This window comes from Haliotis rufescens, unplaced genomic scaffold (genome assembly GCF_023055435.1).
Source record: "Haliotis rufescens isolate VD_foot unplaced genomic scaffold, xgHalRufe1.0.p SCAF_12, whole genome shotgun sequence".
In the NCBI taxonomy this organism is placed as follows: Eukaryota; Metazoa; Mollusca; class Gastropoda; order Lepetellida; family Haliotidae; genus Haliotis; species Haliotis rufescens.
In genome coordinates, this window is record NW_025963802.1 from 13,727,534 (window position 1) to 13,750,533 (window position 23,000).

General features: G+C 41.3%; 1 protein-coding gene across 1 annotated transcript in view; it reads right to left on the reverse strand.

Moving 5' to 3' along the window:
• Positions 1-200: 200 nt before the first annotated feature.
• The window catches only part of LOC124142057 (A disintegrin and metalloproteinase with thrombospondin motifs 18-like), a 40,724-nt gene continuing 17,924 nt past the window's right edge, over positions 201-23,000 (reverse strand). The window contains exons 7-14 of the mRNA XM_046510321.2: positions 21,719-21,799; positions 20,428-20,579; positions 19,705-19,739; positions 19,023-19,137; positions 17,761-17,904; positions 12,763-12,898; positions 11,385-11,504; positions 201-363 (exon numbers count right to left, since the gene is read on the reverse strand). Coding sequence (XP_046366277.2) covers positions 316-363; positions 11,385-11,504; positions 12,763-12,898; positions 17,761-17,904; positions 19,023-19,137; positions 19,705-19,739; positions 20,428-20,579; positions 21,719-21,799 — 831 coding nt within the window. The 3' untranslated portion in view covers positions 201-315. The remainder of the gene's footprint in view (positions 364-11,384; positions 11,505-12,762; positions 12,899-17,760; positions 17,905-19,022; positions 19,138-19,704; positions 19,740-20,427; positions 20,580-21,718; positions 21,800-23,000) is intronic.

Below are 23,000 nucleotides of genomic sequence, written 5' to 3' on the forward strand. Positions count from 1 at the left end.
CAATTCTTAGAGGTGATGGCTGTGATATAGCTGGAATATTGCAAATTAACGGCGTAAAACCACACTCGCTCAACACCAATAAGTTATTAAATGGTGCTAAATTGAAATTCTCTCTATATTCAAAATAAGAAAACAGACACTGCTTACTGCTTATTCAGCTATTTTTGTGATGATTGAAACTAAAATAAAGTTGGCATGGGTGAATTATCAAAGCAAACGTTATAACCGTTTATTATTAACTGACATTTCCAGACCACGATCAAAATGCATACTTGTGATATTTGATATTCACCCCACGTAGCGTGTGAGATGTCGTCAAATCGGCGCCCTGCGGTCATAGAGACACGCTCCTTCCACACACCACTGAAACAAACAGACAGAAGTGAGTGATTGAACTGGTTAAAACAAAAGCGACAAAATCCATATTCATAAGACATTTCCGCCCAAAGCAGACTGCACGCCCCCGACCACACCATCAGCACGTGTTTATGAATCACCATCAAACAGTGATGACACCTGGTGTTCATGAAAAGGTGAAGGTAGCCTGCCCCACCGGTAGCACCCGTCACGAACACATGCAAAGGAAAGTCAATAGGTCTCCTGAAAAACACACACGGGAACACACGATACACGTCAAAATAGGGAATTGCATCAAACATCCTTTTTGTCATTGATGAGTCAAATTTGGAAATGTCCTCTACATGTCTCCCATAAAACCTTTTGAAAACTTCACTGAGGGCTCGAATGTTGTAACCTTGATCAAACAATGAGCAACAGTTGTATGGCGCTCTTTGAAATCTTCGTAGAAAGAGCATGCTCGATAGTACCCCAAACGTTGTGAAATGTAGACACCAAAGCTTGGAGCTGCTGGAATATTGTTTGAGATAAGGGAAAGTTGACAATTGGAAAGTTGAAGTCATTCCTTTTGTTATATAGTCTTTTCGTGAGTTTTTTTTGTCACTCTGAATCTTTATGCAAAGATCTAAACATGAAGCAGACGAGGTTGTCTCCCTGTTCCTTTATATGTATTGTTCACGAGGGTAAATCAGTGAAAGGGAATTGGAACATAAAATGAGAATAATTTTGATTCTGGACAATTACACATTCCGTGTCAGTTCTGATTCGTACACATTGTATTGTGTAGGTGGTAATTAGTATGAATGAAAGGTTTATGTAATCACTCTTTGTATAAAAACCTTATGCCTGTAAACTGAAAGTTGTAAACGTTTAAACCTGATGACATCAATATAAATACGATATGCTAATATTAGACGATATGCACATGTAAGATCATGTGATGATTTCAGACCATAAGTAAATATAAGATCATGTGATGATTTCAGACCATATGTGAATATAAGATCATGTGAAGATTTCAGACCATATGTAAATATAAGATCAAGTGATGATTTCAGACCATATGTAAATATAAGATCATGTGATGATTTCAGACCATATGTGAATATAAGATCATGTGAAGATTTTCAGACCATATGTAAATATAAGATCATGTGATGATTTCAGACCATATGTAAATATAAGATCATGTGATGATTTCAGACCATATGTAAATATTAGATCATGTGAAGATTTCAGACCATATATAAATATAAGATCATGTGGGGATTTCAGACCATATGTAAATATAAGATCATGTGATGATTTCAGACCATCTGTAAATATAGATCATGTGAGGATTTCAGACCATCTGTTATTATAAGATCATGTGAGGATTTCAGACCATATATAAATATAAGATCATGTGGGGATTTCAGACCATATGTAAATATAAGATCATGTGATGATTTCAGACCATCTGTAAATATAGATCATGTGAGGATTTCAGACCATCTGTTATTATAAGATCATGTGAGGATTTCAGACCATCTGTTATTGTAAGATCATGTGATGATTTCAGACCATATGTAAATATAAGATCATGTGATGATTTCAGACCATCTGTTATTATAAGATCGTGTAATGATTTCAGACCATATGTAAATATAAGATCATGTGGGGATTTCAGACCATATGTAAATATAAGATCATGTAATGATTTCAGACCATATGTAAATATAAGATCTTGTAATGATTTCAGACCATATGTAAATATAAGATCATGTGATGATTTTAGACCATATGTAAATATAAGATCTTGTAATGATTTCAGACCATATGTAAATATAAGATCATGTGATGATTTCAGACCATATGTAAATATAAGATCTTGTAATGATTTCTGACCATATGTAAATATAAGATCATGTGGGAATTTCAGACCATATGTAAATATAAGATCTTGTAATGATTTCAGACCATATGTAAATATAAGATCTTGTAATGATTTCAGACCATATGTAAATATAAGATCATGTGATGATTTAAGACCATATGTAAATATAAGATCTTGTAATGATTTCAGACCATATGTAAATATAAGATCATGTGATGATTTAAGACCAAATGTAAATGTAAGATCATGTGATGATTTTAGACCATATGTTAATATAAGATCATGTGATGATTTTAGACCATATGTAAATATAAGATCATGTGATGATTTCAGACCATGTGTAAATATATAGAGGATATTTCATGTGTCGAGTGAAACATCATGTTAATCTCATCGAAAATTCTTTGTCATACATTCAGATATGATTAAATAGAAAGTCAACTTTAAAAAAAAAGAAACAAAACTAGGAGTCCGCTGTTTGAAGCCAAAGAATACACGCTGGTAAAAGTAACGTCAATACATGGAATGGACGAGGCGGTTGATGAAGGCCCACTTGAGCTCACACACTGAGGAACGCCTGACGCAGTTCAGCTGCAGTTGTCGGCCTTGGTCGGACGTCACTCAGCCGTCTTTGAATCTCGTCCCACAGGTGCTCAATGGGATTGAAATCGTGACTGAGGGCAGGCCACTGCATGGTTCTGGTGCCATTCTGCTGGAGTAAGTCTCTTGTTGCTCTTGCAGTGTGGGCACGGGCGTTATCATGCTGAAACTCGTGGTTACGGCGACGTGTCGAATGAGGTATGGCGTGTGGTCTCAAGACTTGATCAATGTACCGAGCTGCTGTGACACCATTGACCCTCCCTGGACCGATGTTCTGGAAGACCACAGGGCCGACCCTCTGTGCAAGACCAATTCCATCCCACACCCTGATGCTCGGACCGCCAACAAAACAAGCATCCGAATAATGTTCCCCACGGCGTCGCTATATTCTCTCTGCCATCTGCTGTTGAGATACAGTAACGGCTCTCATCTGAGAAGAGGATCTGCTCCACTGCTGGTGGCGCCAATGCTGGTGCCCACTGAAGACGGTCCCAGCAATGACGTGGTGTCAGAATGGGTCCTCGCTGGTGTGTCCCCATGGTCTGTCGAGCAGTTTCCACAGCAGTAACAAAGCGATCTTGAAGATGCTGTCGCACAATGTGACGATCCTGACATCGGGTGGTGACCCTTGGTCTTCCACTACGTGGTCAGTCATCTGTAGTGTTGATGGTCTGGTACCGTTTCTGGAGCCTGTATATGGTCCTTACTAGGACTTGAAATGCATTGGCTCCTTGCCGGGCGGTTTGTCCAGGTTGCAATCGTCAAAGGGCTTGCTGTCGCTGATTTCTTGTCAATCTTGGCATGTGGTAGAAATTCAATAACGAATGAATGTTATCCGATCTGGGTGGATGTTTATAGGGCAAGAAATGGGGGAAATGGGTTACCATGGCCGTTGCCGTGATGCGTTTGGGCAATCGGTTTTATTGTACATCTGCTTGCTTTTTTTTTATCATCAAATTGCATTTTTCTGGACAAAGTTATGTTAAATTTTAGAAACTTTGACAAAAAATACCCAGATATTTAAATGACAACTTTTCATGCAATGTTTCTTGGAGTGACGTTTCTTTTGCGGCTCAGTATATATGAGGATATGATGATATGCAAATACAGCATAATATGTGGATATCAGGTGATATATAACTATATGAGGATATCGGACGGTATGCAAGAATAAGATAATGCAAGTATAAGTATGTAGGAGTAAATAAATGTAAGAGGAAATAAGACATTATGAAAAAGGAAGGTAACTTCTGGTTTATTTCATATAGCGACGTTTCGATGTAGATACTTCCGCCGTTGTTAGCCATAAAGTTGTGCGGTATCTTACTTACTCAACAACTTATAGGATGCCAAACAGCATGAATAACAAATGCCAAAATGAATCAAACAGTTAGATGATATTGTAAGTCCTTACATAGGGTGTATGAAATAGCATTTATCAAGGGATGGGGGGTGGGGATGGGGGGTTAGCCTATAGGTTAAATCATTCGCTCGTCATACCGAAGGCCTTTGTTCGATTCCCAACATGAGTACAATGTGGTGTACCCCGCCGTGATATTGCTAGAATATTGCTAAAAGCGGCGTAAAACCACACGCACTCACTGTATCAAGGGTTCTATAGATCAAAGTTATCAAAGAACCTGTATGATACTTTTAAGCAACACGTAAGAACCCAATATATTTCATGGTGGTAATCCCAAAAGGAAATATGGATCCCTTTTTATCAATGCACATGTGAAATATAGTCAATTTCCTACGGGAGATAATGTCGGTATATTTCAGACTGGACCGGAATTCCTTGTTCGCCTTAACTGACCCTTAGATGATGTATACACTGAAAACGTCATTCACTCGTAGGCAAGGTCATGGGAAATGCGATGTTCAAGACTGTGTATGCGCATGCGTGTACAAGTCCGTACTATACCGGTTTTACATTGCAAGCCCATTGAGATACCATTTTTAACCGCAGTTTTACCATGGACCACACTGCAGTATACTGACTCCCCATCAAGTCCTTGGTAACAACTAGTACCATCTTTTAACGTCTTTAGGTATGACGCGGGCGGGGATCGAACCCCGACCTTCCACTCTATCCACTAGACCACCATTCCCTTATATATTATTGCACGACTTACATTGCTCCCCACTGTTGTGAGGTGGTATATATAATTAGAGGCGCAGTGGTGATCTAGATATTAGTTAGTGATCTCCTCAGGCAGAAATCATACCATATATTGCTCACCGCTGTTATGTTGTATATACGCTCGTATGTAGGGGCGCACCACCTGGGCTAGATGCTAGTATTTGTGATCTCACTCGACAGTAATCACGCTATCACCTTTTCACAAAAAGAATCAAGATACCAAATATATATGTGATTGTTCGGTCATTTTTTATAGCGATTGCGGTGTTAATAAAGCGAAGTTTGAAGTCAAGCGTTTTTGTCGTTAGTTTGAGGGATGGGGTATTGCTTTCCATTGTTGGCTTTTATTCTTCTGAGTTTAAACTATATTTTTTTACCTGTCAAGAGTGTCTGCTTGTTTTTATGCAATGGCGGAAGAAATATTTTTTCTCAAATTTTCATTTTTGTATATCTAGCCTGCAAGGCCAGAAAGTTATAAAACAATTGGGATTTTTTCCTATTTTTCTCCTACCGCATTTTAATTACAGCATCAGCGATTTCGAGATGTGTTGCACAATTCTAGGAATATATATATATATGACAATGTCACCGAAAAAATAACTCCTGTGTCGCTGCGTAACATTTAAAAAAAACATTTGCCAGATCGTATGATGAAAGTCCAATACGGTTACCCCTTTTTTAAATAAACAAAATAAAATAAACATGGTATGTTACTGGTAGACCAAGGCTTCCAATCTGGACAAACATTGGATTCGAACCTATGGGCCAGCAATGGACACAGTGTTAACAATACACAGTGAATTGCAGCGTCTAGAACCTATTAGACCACCCTTGTACCCCCCAAAACGTAGTCAGTCCACATCATACCCTTGGCATATATTTAATTGGCAGTTTAGAAGCAAGTGGAAACAATGAAAGATGGATTTCAACTTCTTTGATTCATTCAATGTGAGATTTCGGTACTGATGCAAGAATCTTTGTGATAAGTTGATTAATATACTTTAAAGTATCTAAAGGAATATATATCGCATTAAAAGAAGAAATCAATTAATCTCCATTAATCAGCTCCGTGGGTTTCATCAATGTGATATACGTCTACCATAGCAGTACAACTTTGGGTTTTTTCCCCACATTAAGATGAAACACAGCTATATGACCGAAACGGAGTTTGATATATTATAGTACAGTTATTCCGATACAGTTATGGAGTGTGGCCAAGAAGGGACGGTCACACTTTATGGTACACAACACATGTCATGTATGAAGAGGGTTCTTATCATCCCGAACTTACCGTCGCTGTGGAGTAACACACTGACATTACCAAAGAGGTAAAATGGGGTTTAACGTCGCGTCCAAGATTATTGCACTTATATAGCGACGTGCATGCACGTGTGCGTGTACTTGTGTGTGGCTGCTTGTACTAGTCCGGACTGATGCCGATTTTTAGTGCTAGCACACTGAGATACTATGCCGCAGTTTAACATGAATACCCCACTCAGACACAGTATACTGACTCCGAGCCGATCAGTCCTTGTTTTAGCCCCTTAATGCCGAACGCCAGACAGGGTAACAACAAGTACCATCTTTTGGTATGACGCCGCCGGGGAACCCCGGACCTTCCGCTCTCCGGGCGGACGCTCTACCACTAGACCACGAAGGCGGTCTCATTACCAAAGAAGCCATTCACAGCGTGCATACCCATTGAACTCTGAAATGTACCTAATATATTTATGGACCGTGTAATTTACAAAAAAATGTACATCAGTGTACAACTAGTTGAGAGCATTTTCTCATTAAGAAGGGGCATTATTCTTAAACAACTCCAACTAGGTACGTTGTATCTCTGCACGAGGACCAAAAAGTCTTTATTTGTTGTCGATATGACCTTTAGCTCCTGATGCAAGTCCACACAATGCAAACTAAGATCTTTTTCACTTAGTTCACTTCTCATACATACATATTAAGCACTGCGTTTGTTGTGAGGTGTCACAAAGTCAGTTTTAAAAGAGGCAAGACTGATGTACCTCCCAGATCCGACGAGATAGAGTGGGTGAGTGAGTAGGGTTTTACGCCGCTTTTAGCAATATTCCAGCAATATCACGGCGGGGGACACCAGAAATGGGCTTTACACATTGTACCCATGTCGGGAATCGAGCCCGGGTCTTCGGCATGACGAGCGAACGCTTTAACCACTAGGCTACCTGACCACCCACGAGATAGATGGTCGGTAACTGCATCTATGAAACTAAAATGATAATAAAACACGATCGGTAAATTAAGAACAGGACACACAATGCTTTCATTTCACGAAGAATATTTTTTTCTATAATTAGGGGCGCTCGGGAAGCCTAGTGGTAAAAGCGTTCGCTCGTCACGCCGAAGACCCGGGTTCGATTCCCGACATGGGTACAATGTGTGAAGCCCATTTCTGATGTCCCCCGCCGTGATATTGCTGGAATATTGCTAAAAGCGGCGTAAAACCATACTCACTCACTCAATTCTATTATTATATTATTATAATTATTATAATTGTAAATATTACCTCGCGGAATGGTAGAGTTGGTTGTGTGTGGAAATTAATGAGATACTGTTATCCTGTCGTACGTTGAGTTGAGTGTTATTCCAGGAGCAGGAGACTCGTACTAATATTAGTTGTGTTCTGTTACATTGCTGACCGACTGGTAGACTACATCCTCGCACACTCTGACTTTTAAAAGTGCCAACAACCTGGTATATTCCGCCAGACTAATTTGAGAATATAACATTGGATAGATTGGACTTTAACGGGAAGTGTTAACACAAAATATCACATTTTTCTTGTATGAAACAATATGTTTAGATTTAGTTAATATCAATGTTTGAAAAAAAAATTTCACATTGAAAGTAGGGAGTTATAAATACTCTTGGTAATGTTATGCCGTTTTGAGTCCGATCTAAACAGAATAACCCCTCTTAGATTATGCCGTTAAGGGTGCCAATTTAACTAGTCCCCTATCCAGTACCAATGTTTGGCCTCCGATACACACTCTGGTTCTGAAGAATTTTCCTTGGGAGCAGCAATAAATCGTAAAATCGTAAGTTCATGAACCAACAGTTTCTGTCGCGGTATGGAAACGATGGACATGAAGTGGAAACAAGAGAAGACCCACAAAATTTAAATCATAATTACATTTTCAGACATTGGTTAATTTAATCACCCGTGTCTGTCATATTTCCGTTGACTGGTACTCAACATTGAAATGTTTAACTGACAACGGATATTCTAAGGTTAACAGTCTTATTACCATCTCATCCTAACGAAAGACCGCCTCCGTGGTCTAGTGGTAGAGCGTCCGCCCGGAGAGCGGAAGGTCCGGGGTTCGATCCCCGGCCGCGTCATACCAAAAGACGTTAAAAGATGGTACTTGTTGTTACCTTGTATGGCGATCGACATTAAGGTGCTAAAACAAGGACTGGTCGTCTCGGAGTCAGTATACTGTGTCTGAGTGGGGTATTCATGTTAAACTGCGGCATGGTATCTCAGTGTGCTAGCACTATAAATCGGCATCAGTCTGGACTAATACAAGCAGCCACACAAACACACACACGTACATGCACGTCGCTATATAAGTGCAATAATCTTGGACGCGACGTTAAACCCCATTTCACCTCACCTCACCTCCTAACGAAAGCTCAGGGACATATACATGTATAAGTGCACAGCAACAAATTAACAAAAGAATGACTAATAAATCAAGACAGAATGGATGAAAGAATGACCAACCTAACATGAAGAAATGAATGCAAGAAAATCACAAATAATCAATAATACAGGAAGAATCTTACTGGACACAACAATAGTACAAGTACGACCAGGAGCTGAGGGAAATTATGTTTAGTAATTTTCATGGACATGCACAGTTTTGTTTCTCACTGATTGGTTCGAGATTGTTTTGACTAACCACTCAGGACAGATGTTCCTTAATTGATAGTTGCGCGTCATTGTTTCCTATTGTACCTTGTCCGGGAACCGCCTCCGTGGTCTAGAGGTAGAGCGTCCGCCAGGAGAGCGGAAGGTTCGGGGTTCGATCGATACCAAAAGACGTTAAAAGATGGTACTTGTTGTTACGCTGTCTGGCGCTCGGCATTAAAGGGGCACTGATCTAACGCAATTCCCCGGGACTGGTTGTTGCCTTTGTTATTGTTTTTTCCCAGTGAATACCCGGATGTATAGCAGAAATCTAGACTAGTTCGCGACCTCTGCTGCGCCATTCCTTAAGCGCATTAGTCACTTTTATGGGTAGTAATATAGAGGGCGTATGGTCAGATTGATGAACAAAATGAAATACAGTTTTCGAGATTATAAGGAAATGTAGGTATCTTTGTGAGTAGCATCGGTAATGGTGACGAAGTTTTGATAAGTCACTTGCTTGGTAATTTTGCGATTTACGTTCACACTATTTTGACTTGCAACACAAAGTATATATTTAACCTGAGCATATGCTTTTTTTATAGTGTGTATATTTTTTTACTGTCAAATGTGTAACAAATTTAATAAACGTCTAAATATTCAGTTATTTTACAAAGTGACTGAAAAACATTTCCATCTGTATTATTATGACAACGAATTCCAAACATTTTGATGTTTAATGTCATCACCAAGAGACTGAAAATGTAACGTTGAAAAGTACATTTCTAAGTTGTTTGGCTTTTAATCCTACATAATAATCTGTTGTGATGTTTGTAGGCCCTTTTGATCGTCTTGATCAATCTGGACCGATTTTTTAGTCAAAATGACTGAAATATTTACACATTTTATAAATTGCCTGAGCGAATCACATTTTACAAATTGACGGTAATATATACACGCTTACAAAGGAAAAGACCTGTGACAACAACGTCTATCGCGCATTGAAGAATTTCCCAACCAAGACGTAGAGAAACAAGAACGAATCGGTTCAAATGAAGGAAAACAAAATGCAGATATCATAATTACAACCTACCAAATTTATGTGTATAAGTTTTAGGCAGCTTCCTTGTTCAAGGAATGTATCCGTGAATATCCACACAAAGGAACAATATCCCACTCGTCTGCAGCTGTACAAAGAAACTTATTCGATGTCACGTGTCTTAGTAACAATCAAATATTTTAAAAGATATATATCGTTTCGGGATATTATAACCCGTGTTCGTTTCTCAACTGATCGCTTGGATTGTTTCAGGTGTTTTACATAGGTGTCAAGTCTCAATGGTCGGCTGAGAAAGCCCACGTGACAACTATTTTCATAGCGTCCACGGTTCCTAAAAATTCCATTGAGTGATAGATAACAATGATCAATCAATTAACGTATTATCAGTTAACCCTTTGAACAAAGTATGTTGTTTTTACATCGGCACTTCGCGCCATGATATGAGTGTATTCCCTTTGTTTTAGTAAACCTAGACATGTAAACACTCACTCTTGACATATCCACTGTGCAAGATAACAGTGATTAATCAATCAACGTATTTTCTGTTAATCCTTTGATGACTAGGAACGATCCGTTGATTTACAAAAAAAAGTAAATCAACTGATCATTCATCACTTGCTGGGCTGCCACGTGCATATTACATAACACACATTTCACCTCACTTCAAACCTGGATTTAGATTGAATAATTACCCCAGACACAATAAATGCCAAATGGGAACCTTTGTCAGGTAATATAAGTGGTGCTACCACTAATTGTACCTGTAATAAATTCATTAACTGAGCATCAAGTGAATGACGACAAATACACAAGTGTAGGGTTATACGAGAAAACGTGGATGACAAGGGAGTAGTAATCGTATTATCGACGCAAGCCGAAATCCGAAAATGCTTTCACTGCATGGATACTGTTTTTAGTATTAAACTATAACCATCTGGGGTATTTCCAAATGACGACATCCGATGAGCTCCCTTGTTCTTTTTGTCTGTTTGTTTAGGCTGAAGAAATGAATTAACATGCGCCCTTTGTCGAAATCTTTATAGATCACAGTTAACCAATCAGTGTTCAAAAATGCGTAAAACAAATATTGCCTCCAGCCTCCAAGTTTATTTAGCTGTCCTTGCAGACGGTAGCCCAGTCTCTGGTCACGCTCAGTTGCGTTGCGTATCATCCGGGTACTCACGGGGGAAAAACAATAACAAAGGCAACAACCTGTCCGTTAGATCAGTGCCCCTTTAAGGGGCTAAAACAAGGACTGGTCGGCTCGGAGTCAGTATACTGTGTCTGAGTGGTGTATTCATGTTAAACTTTGGCATGGTATCTCAGTGTGCTAGCACTATAAATCGGCATCAGTCCAGACTAGTACAAGCAGCCACACACACACACACGTGCATGCGCGTAGCTATATAAGTGCAATAATCTTGGACGCGACGGTAAACCCAATTTCACCTCATCTCACCTTGTTCGGGCCACAGGACGTTCCGAGAGCTGCAGCTGACTTGGTAGAACATACGTTGGTGAGTTGAGGGTCCCAGCACCACATCTTGTGGCAGATATCCGCCAGTGTTGTGCCTGTACTCTGGGGGGAAATAAAACCATTAGGTCGTCATATGTTTTGTACAGCGTTTGCCGTGTAACCGAGTGACCGAGTGAGAAAATGTATCATGTCAATTAAATGTGAGTGGAACCTCCATGTGGTACAGGTCTTAGACATTTACCACGCTGGTGAAACCCATGACCACGTGGTGTTGGTGTTGAAACATAGTCAGGGGCGATCTAAGATTTCTGGGAATTTCACGACCCCAGCGATATCATCAGACAGAGATCGATTGCCCCCCCCCCCCCCCCCACACACACACACTGTTGTGAGGTGTTGTATGTATGGAGAGGCGCAGTGATGACGCTAGATATTAATGATGTCAAAACTAGTGCTCTATATTCACCCACTGTTGTGAGGTGTTGTATGTATGGAGAGGCGCAGTGATGACGCTAGATATTAGCAAGTGATCTCACCAGACAGAAATCAGTGCCATATATTGCACCACACTGTTGTGAGGTGTTGTATATATGGAGAGGCGCAGTGATGACGCTAGATATTAGTGATGTCAAAACTAGTGCTCTATATTCCTCCACACTGTTGTGAGGTGTTGTATATATGGAGAGGCGCAGTGATGACGCTAGATATTAGTGATGTCAAAACTAGTGCTTTATATTCCTCCACACTGTTGTGAGGTGTTGTATATATGGAGAGACGCAGTGATGACGCTAGTTATTATTGATGTCAAAACTAGTGCTCTATATACCCCAACTTTTGTGAGGTGTTGTATATAGTGAGAGGCGCAGTGATGACGCTAGATATTAGTGATGTCAAAACTAGTGCTCTATTTTCACCCACTGTTGTAAGGTGTTGTATATATGGAGAGGCGCAGTGATGACGCTAGATATTAGTGATGTCAAAACTAGTGCTCTATATTCCTCCACACTGTTGTGAGGTGTTGTATATATGGAGAGACGCAGTGATGGCGCTAGATATTAGCAAGTGATCTCACCAGACAGAAGTCAGTGCCATATATTGCACCACACTGTTGTGAGATGTTGTATATATGGAGAGGCGCAGTGATGACGCTAGATATTAGTGATGTCAAAACTAGTGCTCTATATTCCTCCACACTGTTGTGAGGTGTTGTATATATGGAGAGGCGCAGTGATGACGCTAGATATTAGCAAGTGATCTCACCAGACAGAAATCAGTGTCATATATTGCACCACACTGTTGTGAGGTGTTGTATATAGTGAGAGGCGCAGTGATGACGCTAGATATTAGCAAGTGATCTCACCAGACAGAAGTCAGTGCCATATATTGCACCACACTGTTGTGAGGCGTTGTACACTTGGCCCGGCATCGTGGTCGACACAGATTCATAAAGGTGATTCACCGGCGCCTTGTTGTAAATGCAGTACGATGATTGCTTTCTGTAAAACGAACACGGTCTTTGTTAGGTGTCCGAACAGATCCTGTGCACGACAGAGACAACACAGGACAATGTGAGAATCAATGTGCTTGTTAGATTGCTCGAAATTGTTGCAGATCGTTCGAGGTTGCTATCAGAAGCGCTGTGTAGTATTACGTAGTAGAAGAAGTAGAGGACGTAATTGGAGGCGTTTGACATTAGGATATTCTGTACTGGTTGTTGTTTTGAGGAAGTGGAAACAGGGGTAGTGTTGTTGGAAGAAGTATGAGAGGTTCTGTTGGAGGAAATGGTTTGAGGCGATGTACACGTGTTGTTGGAGGAAGTGGTAGGAGAGGTTGTGTTCTTAATGGAAGTGGTAGGAGGGATTGTGATTTGGAGGAAGTGGAGTGGAAGGAGGGGTTTAAGTTCTTGGAGGAAGTGGTAGGAGGGGTTTTAGTTCTTGGAGGAAGTGGTAGGAGGGATTGTATTCTTGGAGGAAGTGGTAGGAGGGGATGTGTTGTTTGAGGAAATGGTAAGAAAGGATGTATTAGAGGAAGTCGTAGGAGGTGATGTGTTGTTGGAGGAAGTAGTATGAGGCGATGTGTTGTTGGATGAAGTGGTAGGAGGCGATGTGTTGTTGGAGGAAGTGGTAGGAGGCGATGTGTTGTTTTGAGGAAGTGGTAGGAGGGGATGTGTTGTTGGAGGAAGTGGTAGGAGGCGATGTGTTGTTGGAGGAAGTGGTAGGAGGGGATGTGTTGTTGGAGGAAGTGGTACGCGAGGTTGTGTTGTTGGAGGAAGTGGTACGCGAGGTTGTGTTGTTGGAGGAAGTGGTAGGAGGGGATGTGTTGTTGGAGGAAGTGGTAGGAGGCGAGGTGTTGTTGGAGGAAGTGGTAGGAGGCGATGTGTTGTTGTAGGAAGTGGTAGGAGGGGATGTTTTGCTGTTGGAAGTGGTAGGAGGGGCTGTGTTGTTAAAGGAAGTGGTAGAAGGCGATGTGTTGTTGGATGAAGTGGTAGGAGGCGATGTGTTGTTGGAGGAAGTGGTAGGAGGCGATGTGTTGTTTGAGGAAGTGGAAGGAGGGGATGTGTTGTTGGAGGAAGTGGTAGGAGGCGATGTGTTGTTGGAGGAAGTGGTAGGAGGGGATGTGTTGTTGGAGGAAGTGGTACGCGAGGTTGTGTTGAAGGAGGAAGTGGTACGCGAGGTTGTGTTGTTGGAGGAAGTGGTAGGAGGCGATGTGTTGTTGGAGGAAGTGGTAGGAGGCGAGGTGTTGTTGGAGGAAGTGGTAGGAGGGGATGTGTTGTTGTAGGAAGTGGTACGCGAGGTTGTGTTGAAGGAGGAAGTGGTACGCGAGGTTGTGTTGTTGGAGGAAGTGGTAGGAGGCGATATGTTGTTGGAGGAAGTGGTAGGAGGCGATGTGTTGTTGGAGGAAGTGGTAGGCGGTGATGTGTTGTTTGAGGAAGTGGTAGGAGGCGATGTGTTGTTGGAGGAAGTGGTAGTAGGGGATGTGTTGTTGGAGGAAGTGGTAGGAGGGGATGTGTGGTTGGAGGAAGTGGTACGCGAGGTTGAGTTGAAGGAGGAAGTGGTAGGAGGGGATGTGTTGTTGGAGGAAGTGGTAGGAGGGGATGTGTTGTTGGAGGAAGTAGTAGGAGGCGATGTGTTGTTGGAGGAAGTGGTAGGAGGGGATGTGTTGTTGGAGGAAGTGGTACGCGAGGTTGTGTTGAAGGAGGAAGTGGTACGCGAGGTTGTGTTGTTGGAGGAAGTGATGGGATGAATGAATGAATGAATGAATTTCTTTATTTCCTCCAGAGTTGAATCCGAAGATTTTACATGGGCAAATACATTATTTACTATACATCAGTGAAATTACTTGACTATATACAATGAAATCATGTTACACACTGCTATGAATAAATAATTTACAATGTACATTTTGAGAGCAGTAAGGTATCTAGTAGATATACATAAGATGTTTCTTTAAATTCCATATGAAGTGGCAGAAAGACATTATGATGCTTTGCCAGGTATCGTAATCAAGTTCGTTAGTCAAGTCATGGACATCTGCACCGTGAAAGAATGAAAGCATATCATCATCGTCAAGCATATCTATTTTCACGTATACATATACAACAAGTTTATCAATCAAGCATGAGAAGAAATTATTTCTGTCAGGCATAAACATTTCACAGTGCAAAATAATATGGCAATCGTAGTCATAGCAATGTCTATTACAATGGTTACATTCTTTCGACACTTTAGCTCTTGATCCGATTTTAATACAAAGTAGTGTGAGTAGCATACATATATCAGGTCATAATTTAACTGATTCTCTTGAGTATTACGTCGGATCCTGTAGTGTCTCGCGTCAACTCGATGGATTATACATACATGTACATGTAGTTGCTCAACCATTTTAATCTGTAAGCATCACGTTATAAGTCAATTACTAAACAACACCGGGGATGGCAAAAGGAAGATATCAGAATACAAGATGTATTTTCTAATATAATGACTGCTAAAAGGCACCACATAAAGGATGTAAAATCTTTGTCCAAATGGAGGAAGCAAATATGATCTTTGGAGTTTATCACGAAAAGGTCATGTTATGACTCCAAATGTCCATTTCAAAGCATTGAGGGCCTCTAATGGCCAACAGCGCTTGTTTTGTTTCTAGTCCAGTCCCCGGAAGTGCCTTAATGGAGTTTGGCCGTGTTTCGAGCGGCTTCTTGACTAGTTTATTTTCATTGAAAATTAAAGTATGCCTAGTGATCGTAGTTAGGTTTTACATGATAATATGCATTGCTTAGGTTAGGAATGGGAAACACAGTGTGTACAAAGTTCATGATGTATTAAGTCTTAATTTATAGATGTTATGACCGCCAACGATCTTAAAGCTTGAAGGGGTAAGATGGTAAACTTTAAAGTTGACGTCTTCTAGAATCAGTAGTGCGTGATACCGTTACGATTTTGTCAAACTTCCATTCACTCGGAGAGGCATACTGGGTATGGCGATTTGATGGTGTCTGTCTCACTCCTGTTGCAGCGCCTGGCTGGGTTCAGCCAACGGGGTCGGCGGCTAATGACGTTGACGCACACGTCTCCCTATCATGTCGCAGACGAGTTCAATGGGGGAGTGGGGAGGTGGGGGTGGTCTGGCCATGTCATTCTATGGTTGTTGTGCTGCTGGAGAACAAGGACGATTCGTGGACGGTGAACACGGGCATTGTCGTCCTCAAAGACAAAACGTCGACACACACGCCTTAAAATGGGGACAACACAAGGTGTCAGTATGTCGTCCAGTGATCCTTCCTTGCACAATATGGCGTGGGGTTCGCGCAGCCATAGTGATACCACTCCACACCATAATCGTTCCAAATCTGTCATGAGGTCTCAGATGGACATTGGCTTGACGTTCATGACCTCGCCTATCAAGGAAATGAAAAGTAAATCGGGACTCATCTGAAATTATGACACATGACCGGCGACGATTACCTTTTTCGACGTTGTGTGCACCATTGACATCTGTTGGCAATATTTGTAAGGGGCGGCACAACACGTGGCCGTCGAGCATGGATATGACCTGCATGTAAACGATTTCCAATCGTCTGACCCGTAACTTGTACTGCAGTAGCCTGAAGAAAGTTTGCAGCAATTTGATTCGCCGTTTCAGCTCGATTTCGTAGAGCCTGGTTTCGGAACAATCGATCCTGTACTCTTGTCGTTGACCCTTTGGCCCCTGACGGCGTCGATCGTCAACCTTTTAGGTTTGTTGGTACCCGTTCCATAGTTTGCTCATTAGACTTCTGCCAGTTTTCAGCATACTAAAGGCTCGTAGATGCTCCGCAAATTGTGGACATCGCAAGACTAGTTCATAATACACAATAATAAAAGCGAAAAAACCCTTTACATATTCATATGAAATCTCCGCCAAAAACAGTCGATTGTACGATTCCGACTATATCACGAGCATGTGTTTTATGAATCACTATCAAATAGTAATGATACCAGGTGTTCGCGAAAAGGTGAGCGGATCCCGTCACATCGATGACACCGAGCACAAACACATGCAAAGACAAGTTAATTGTTCACGTTAAAAAACACGGGAACATGTGGTGCAAGTCAAAATAGGGAATCGATTTTTGTCACTGATGCGCCAAATTTGGAAAGGAGCTCCACATATCGTCTTCCATAAATGTTTTAGAGCTTTAATGAGTCCTTGGATGTTGTAAAATTGATCAAACAACTACTGAGCAAGAGTCGTGTGACGCTCTTTGAATCTGGTAGAAAGAGCATGCTGGATTGAACGTCAAAAGTTGTAAAATATAGACACCAAGGGCTGAAGCTGCAGGAATATTGCTCGACATAAACGGAAGTTCATTATTGGAAAGTTGAAGTCATTCCTCTTGTCATACAGCCTAATGGAGAGTGTTTTGTCACTCTGACTAGGTCTAAATATGAAACAGTCTCGCTGGTCTCCTTAAGTTCTAGTTCTAACTTTTATTTATTTATTTGAGATGTTTGTGTATTCCAGCCACTTTTACATATTCCCAAAAGGACACAAATTCAGTCTTCTCAATGTTAACTGAAACTGTAATCAAACAATTGTATTTAGGCCATCTCTATTTTAATGTTATATTTCCCGATTCAAGATTATGGTTCTGGTGGGCTGGGTCTATGTTACGTGATGAATAAACACACAAACTATCGTTTCTCTTAGTAGGTGAATGTGTCATTTCAAACTACCATTTCCCTCAATAACGAAACTGGTATCTTTCTTAGATAATTTCTTAATCTTATTTTTTTTATCAGTGGCCAAATGGAAATATAGATTTTGTGATATGATGAACAAATGAAATATCAATAGCCCTGTTAAACATACATCAACTTACAACAGGTTTTTCTTCATTGAATCAATCGAGCACTGCGAGAAATAGAATCCGTTCGTAACAAGTGGTGATAATGGAGACATGATGTATCCATCCGCGGCGGAACATGACTTGCCACGGTACGCCCCATCATGATCACTACCAAGCCTGCGAGAGAAAAATAGTGCAGTAAACCTGAGTCATTATTTATTTATCAAAAATATACAATGCATTCAATCTCGGTTTATGTGTAATATGAAACCAAAGTTCATGTACAGTTATTGAAATAAATCTTTATTAAAGCCTTATGATACACAGTATCATTTGTCTATTAATGAACAAATCCGGTTGAAGGATGTTTGACAGCACATTCATTGTCCACGAAATTAAGAGTGTGGAATGATAGGTCGATGCTGTTCGTATATGTTACATTATTAGTATTAATGATGTCGTTCAAATGGACCAACGTGGATACAATGTGTGTAGCCCGTTTCTGGTTTCTCCAGTCATGAGAGAGTGAGTGAGTATGCCTTTACGCCGCTTTTAGCAATATTCCAGCAATATCATGGCGGGGACACCAGAAATGGGCTGCAAACATTGTACCCATGTCGGGGATCGAACGTCTTCGGCGTGACGAGCGAACGCTTTAACCACTAGGCTACCCGACCGACCCTCCTCAGTCATGATATTGCTGGAATGTAGCTAAAAATGGCGAAAACCCATACTTACTCACTCATTGTTTTCCACTTTGGTGAAACCCGCCATTTAGAATATGACGCTGGCGATCCAAGAATCATTAGGTAACCTAGATACCATATCCCCCTTCCTCCACCCTCCCCCTTCCCCTACCAAAATGATTTTGTATTTACGATGTTATAGTTCATATTTCATGGAAAATTATGAAATAGGAAATCCTACATCTACATGTGCACAGTTGAGTGAGTGAGTGAAGATGGTTTTAGCCTTTATCATGGCTTGGGCAAGCAGAAATGGGCTTCACACATTGTACCTTTGTGGGGAATCGAACCCGGGTCTTCGGCGTGGCGGGCGAACACTTTAACCACCGGGCTACCTTACCGCCACAGAAAACGTATATTTCGGTATTTACCTCATAGAAACCTGACGTGCTGCCGGGAAAGAACTGAAATAATGTTGAACCCAACCCACTCACTCACTCGCTCACTCACTCACTCACTCACTCACTCACTCACTCACTCACTCACTCACTCACTCACTCACTCACTCACTACCTTTTCGGGAACACGTGTTGACAGACTTTTACTCACACGTGTGCCAGCTCGTGAGCCACTGTTCCCACACAACTGAATGCACCTTGGTCCTCTACCAGCGAGGAGGATTTGCCATCGTACAGCGAGCATATCTTGTCCGTGAAGGACACACCTCGGTAACGAAAGAGAAAATCGACGATTAGGAGGCATGCCCACCAAGTCGTCGAAGGCTGTCCAGAGTTGCGTCCCTTACTGGCCTTAGGCGTGCCATAAATCTCTGATCATGGGATCGAATTGGCGCTGATTAAGGTTAGATTTGGCCAAAGCCGTGCTCGTGGGTTTACAAAAGTATTACACGTCTAGCATCTGCATCACTTCGTCCTTTGCAGACACATTAAGCTGACACTCTATAACTATACTGTACTATTCAAATCGGTGTTACACTAAACCCGGGGGCACGGATGGCCCAGTCGTCTAAAGCGCCGCGATTCGCTGTGCAGAGTTGCGTCCCTTGGGCACGCCAGAAACCTATGATTGTGTCGATTGTCGCCCCGATTATGTTTCTAGGTTTGTCAGCACCATACCCGTGCTCGTGGGTTTCACCGAAGTGGTAAACGTCTGAGACCTGCATCACTTTCCTCCCACATTCAGCTGACACGCCGCGATATAACTGAAATACTGTTAAAAGCGGCGTTAAACCCAACTCACTCACTCATTTGGTGTGAAGAAAGTCACTCACCTATAGGTGTTCCGTTAGGGTCGACAATGTCCAGTCTAAAGTAAGAATTAAATGATTGAATTATGGGGATAAGTAAAACATAAAGTGTTTAGTTTTTACAAAGAAGTTTTAAATTTCAGTTTGTAGTGAGTGAGCTTGTGAATACAGTTGTCAGTAGCATTACAGCCATATCGAGGTCAAGGGTGAATCCAGCATTTTTAAAAAGGAGGTGTCCAAAATATCAAAATCCTCTCTAAGTTAATTTTACTGCCTACAACATACTACATTGGTTTTTATAATGGAAGGGGACATGTATATTGTCAGTTTTCGGGCCTGAATAACAGAAACTGGTGGTCTAGACTTTGATTTCACATCAAAAGCTAAAGCTAAACTAAAGTAGTACAACGTTGATAAAAATAATTTTAATTTCACAAATTCCGGATTAAAGAAATATTGGTTCGAAAATGTCCCTTTAATCGTATCGGCATATCAACATGCAATGGTGTATATACTATAAAACACGGTTCACCTGATGAAGGGACCCTGAAATGAATAAACTGAATGTTACCCATAACTAAAGTGTCACGTGTTCATCATTTGCCTCGTTTCGTTTCGAAAGTGGGAGACAACTCTGTCTAATTTTCTTGAGGGGTTTCCTCTGATAAAGCCAATAGGCGCACCAACTTCGAGTGTACTTACGGATAATCGACTTTTTCATTCACTCACTCACTCGTCAACAAATACCTGGTCAATGCTGTGGCTTGGTCAAACCGAAAGTGAATTCTGGTCTCCTTGTAGGCTTGACTCAGTTGGACGGCAAAGTCGTCAAGAGCGATGTGGTTGTTGACGGTGTCGTTGATGCGGTGACTCTCGGTGAAGCGGGAACATTCCGGGGTCTGGCGATGAACCAGGGGTGAGGTGAGGTGAGGTGAGGTGAGGTGAGGTGAGGTGAGGTGAGGTGGGGTGAGGTGAGGTGAAATGGGAGTTTTGAACTTATATAGAGACGTCCATGCACGTGTGTGTGTGTGGCTGCTTGTACTGGTCTGGACTGATGCCGATTTACAGTGCTAACCCACTGAGACGACTGGGGCACCCTCATACCCTTTAAACATCCATCTACTTCAAAATTTAATACATGATATGTATATATGTTCCACGCGTGATTTAGATGAACAATTATATTTTGAAACGTTTGTTTCCATATTTGTAAGGTATTGAATGCATACCGTTGGTGTTAAACATGGAACTCTTCGGAACGTTGGTATCGAAATTACTTAGTCAAGAAAAAATACCGAACATCTCACCTGTTAGTCGTGAGACCTGTTAGTTCGTCAACCCGTTAATCCGTAAAGCCATTTATCGCCAACCATATCGCATATCTCGTAATTCCCAGAGCTGGTTCCGCAAAGCGATCTCAACGCTGAGGTGATCGTAATTCCTACACTTTAATGTATGGTTACAATCATCGTCCGCTTCGTGGAAGCGGGCCCTGGGACGTTCGTCCCTGACCAACAGTCACGAAGGCTGTAAGTCTTGAAGCCGGGTTGTTCATTAAAGGAAATCATCGAGTGATACCCAAAGGCTGGAAGACCTACAGAAACACGTGACGAAAATACGTCACAGTGGAATTCCCTTTCTGTGACACACCAGTGTCTTAACTATCAGTTAGGACCCGAGAGCAGAAAAAAAGCTCAGAATTCCTAACTCCAACAGTAAGTGTCTCAATTACGTCAACAAACCAGCTCGCGGATAAGGTTGTCCGTTTTGGAACCTGATAGCCTTCAATCCCTTAGTATACTGACCCATTAATCCCGGATTAAATAATCAGCATTTTGTCCGTACTATACTACACAAAATAAGTTAAGGACCACCCGAATCTTTCACATTACCATAATTTATCGGCCATGGAATGACAGATTAACTGAATATAGTAACCTGAATGAATCGGCGGTCCTTTACTTCTTTTGAGTAGTATATATTGTACTGCGTCACACTGTCATCTCAGCCGACTTCCATGGTAGAGGCTTCTACTTACAGTGCACACAATAGTTCCAGCCAAAGTAAGGGATATGTTGAGCGTAGGGTCCCGTATACCGTCCTTGTATATCTTGTCTGCCTAGGTAAAACAGAGTTTAGTGTTATTGCAGACAATGTGATCTCATAGCCTCCATCTTTAAAGTCACTGTATACTCCGATGGATGATTTTGTTTCCTGTTTAACTCCGCATTCAGCAATGTTCCAGCTCTATGACGGCCGGAACAGACAATCCAGTGATATTGACATCATGAGCATCGATCCACACAATTAGGATACGATGACATGCATCAACCAAGCCAGTGATTCAGACCACCCGATCCCGTTAGTCACCTCTCACGACAACTATGGGCAGCTGAAGACCACCAGTTGTAACCGACCCGTGAAGATCCGGGGTAGAATAGGTCTTCAGCAACCCATGCTTGCCGTAAAAGGTGACTATGCTTGTATTAAGAGGCGACTTACGAGATCGGGTGGTCAGGCTCGCTGACTTGGTTGATGCATGTCATCGATTCCAAATGCGTGGATCGATGCTCATGATATCAATCACTGGATTGTCTGGTCCAGACTCGGTTATTTACAGACCGCCGTCATATAGCTGGAATATTGCTGAGTGCGGCGTTAAAAAAACAAACCAAACCAGTCGTAACCCGGATCCTCTGACAACCGATGGATGTGAGTATAACTTAGATAATTTTGGCCATCGAGTCATGCATAGGTGTGTCTTTCATCACGCTGAAAGGAATATATAAACTAACAAATAAGTCTACAATGCTTTGGCAAGTCTACATTTCTTCAGCAAAATGAAAGCAATACCTGGGCTCCTTTCTATTACATATCAAAAGCTAATTTAACAAACACATCGTTAAATATTTCATTTCATAAAGTAAATGTTAGTCTAGGCTATAATCAAAGGTAATTATTAAGCATAGTTTCTGGTCAACATTTTATTGAAATACAATATTTGCTGAAGCAAACCGCCTGTGTGGAAGCTTCCCAATGTCTTCTCTTTAATTGTATTTTCAAGAAATACAATTCTGGAATTACAGCAGCCACCATGTACATCAGGGAATAAACACGACGTAAACATGTTTTATGATGATTATAAAGGTCTTTCATGGACGTTCCCCATTTTATTATCTACGATGATTATAAAGGTCTCTCATGGACGTTCCCCATTTTATAATCTAAGATGATTATAAAGGTCTTTTATGAACGTTCCCCATTTAATATTATCTATGATGATTATAAAGGTCTTTTATGAACGTTCCCCATTTTATTAT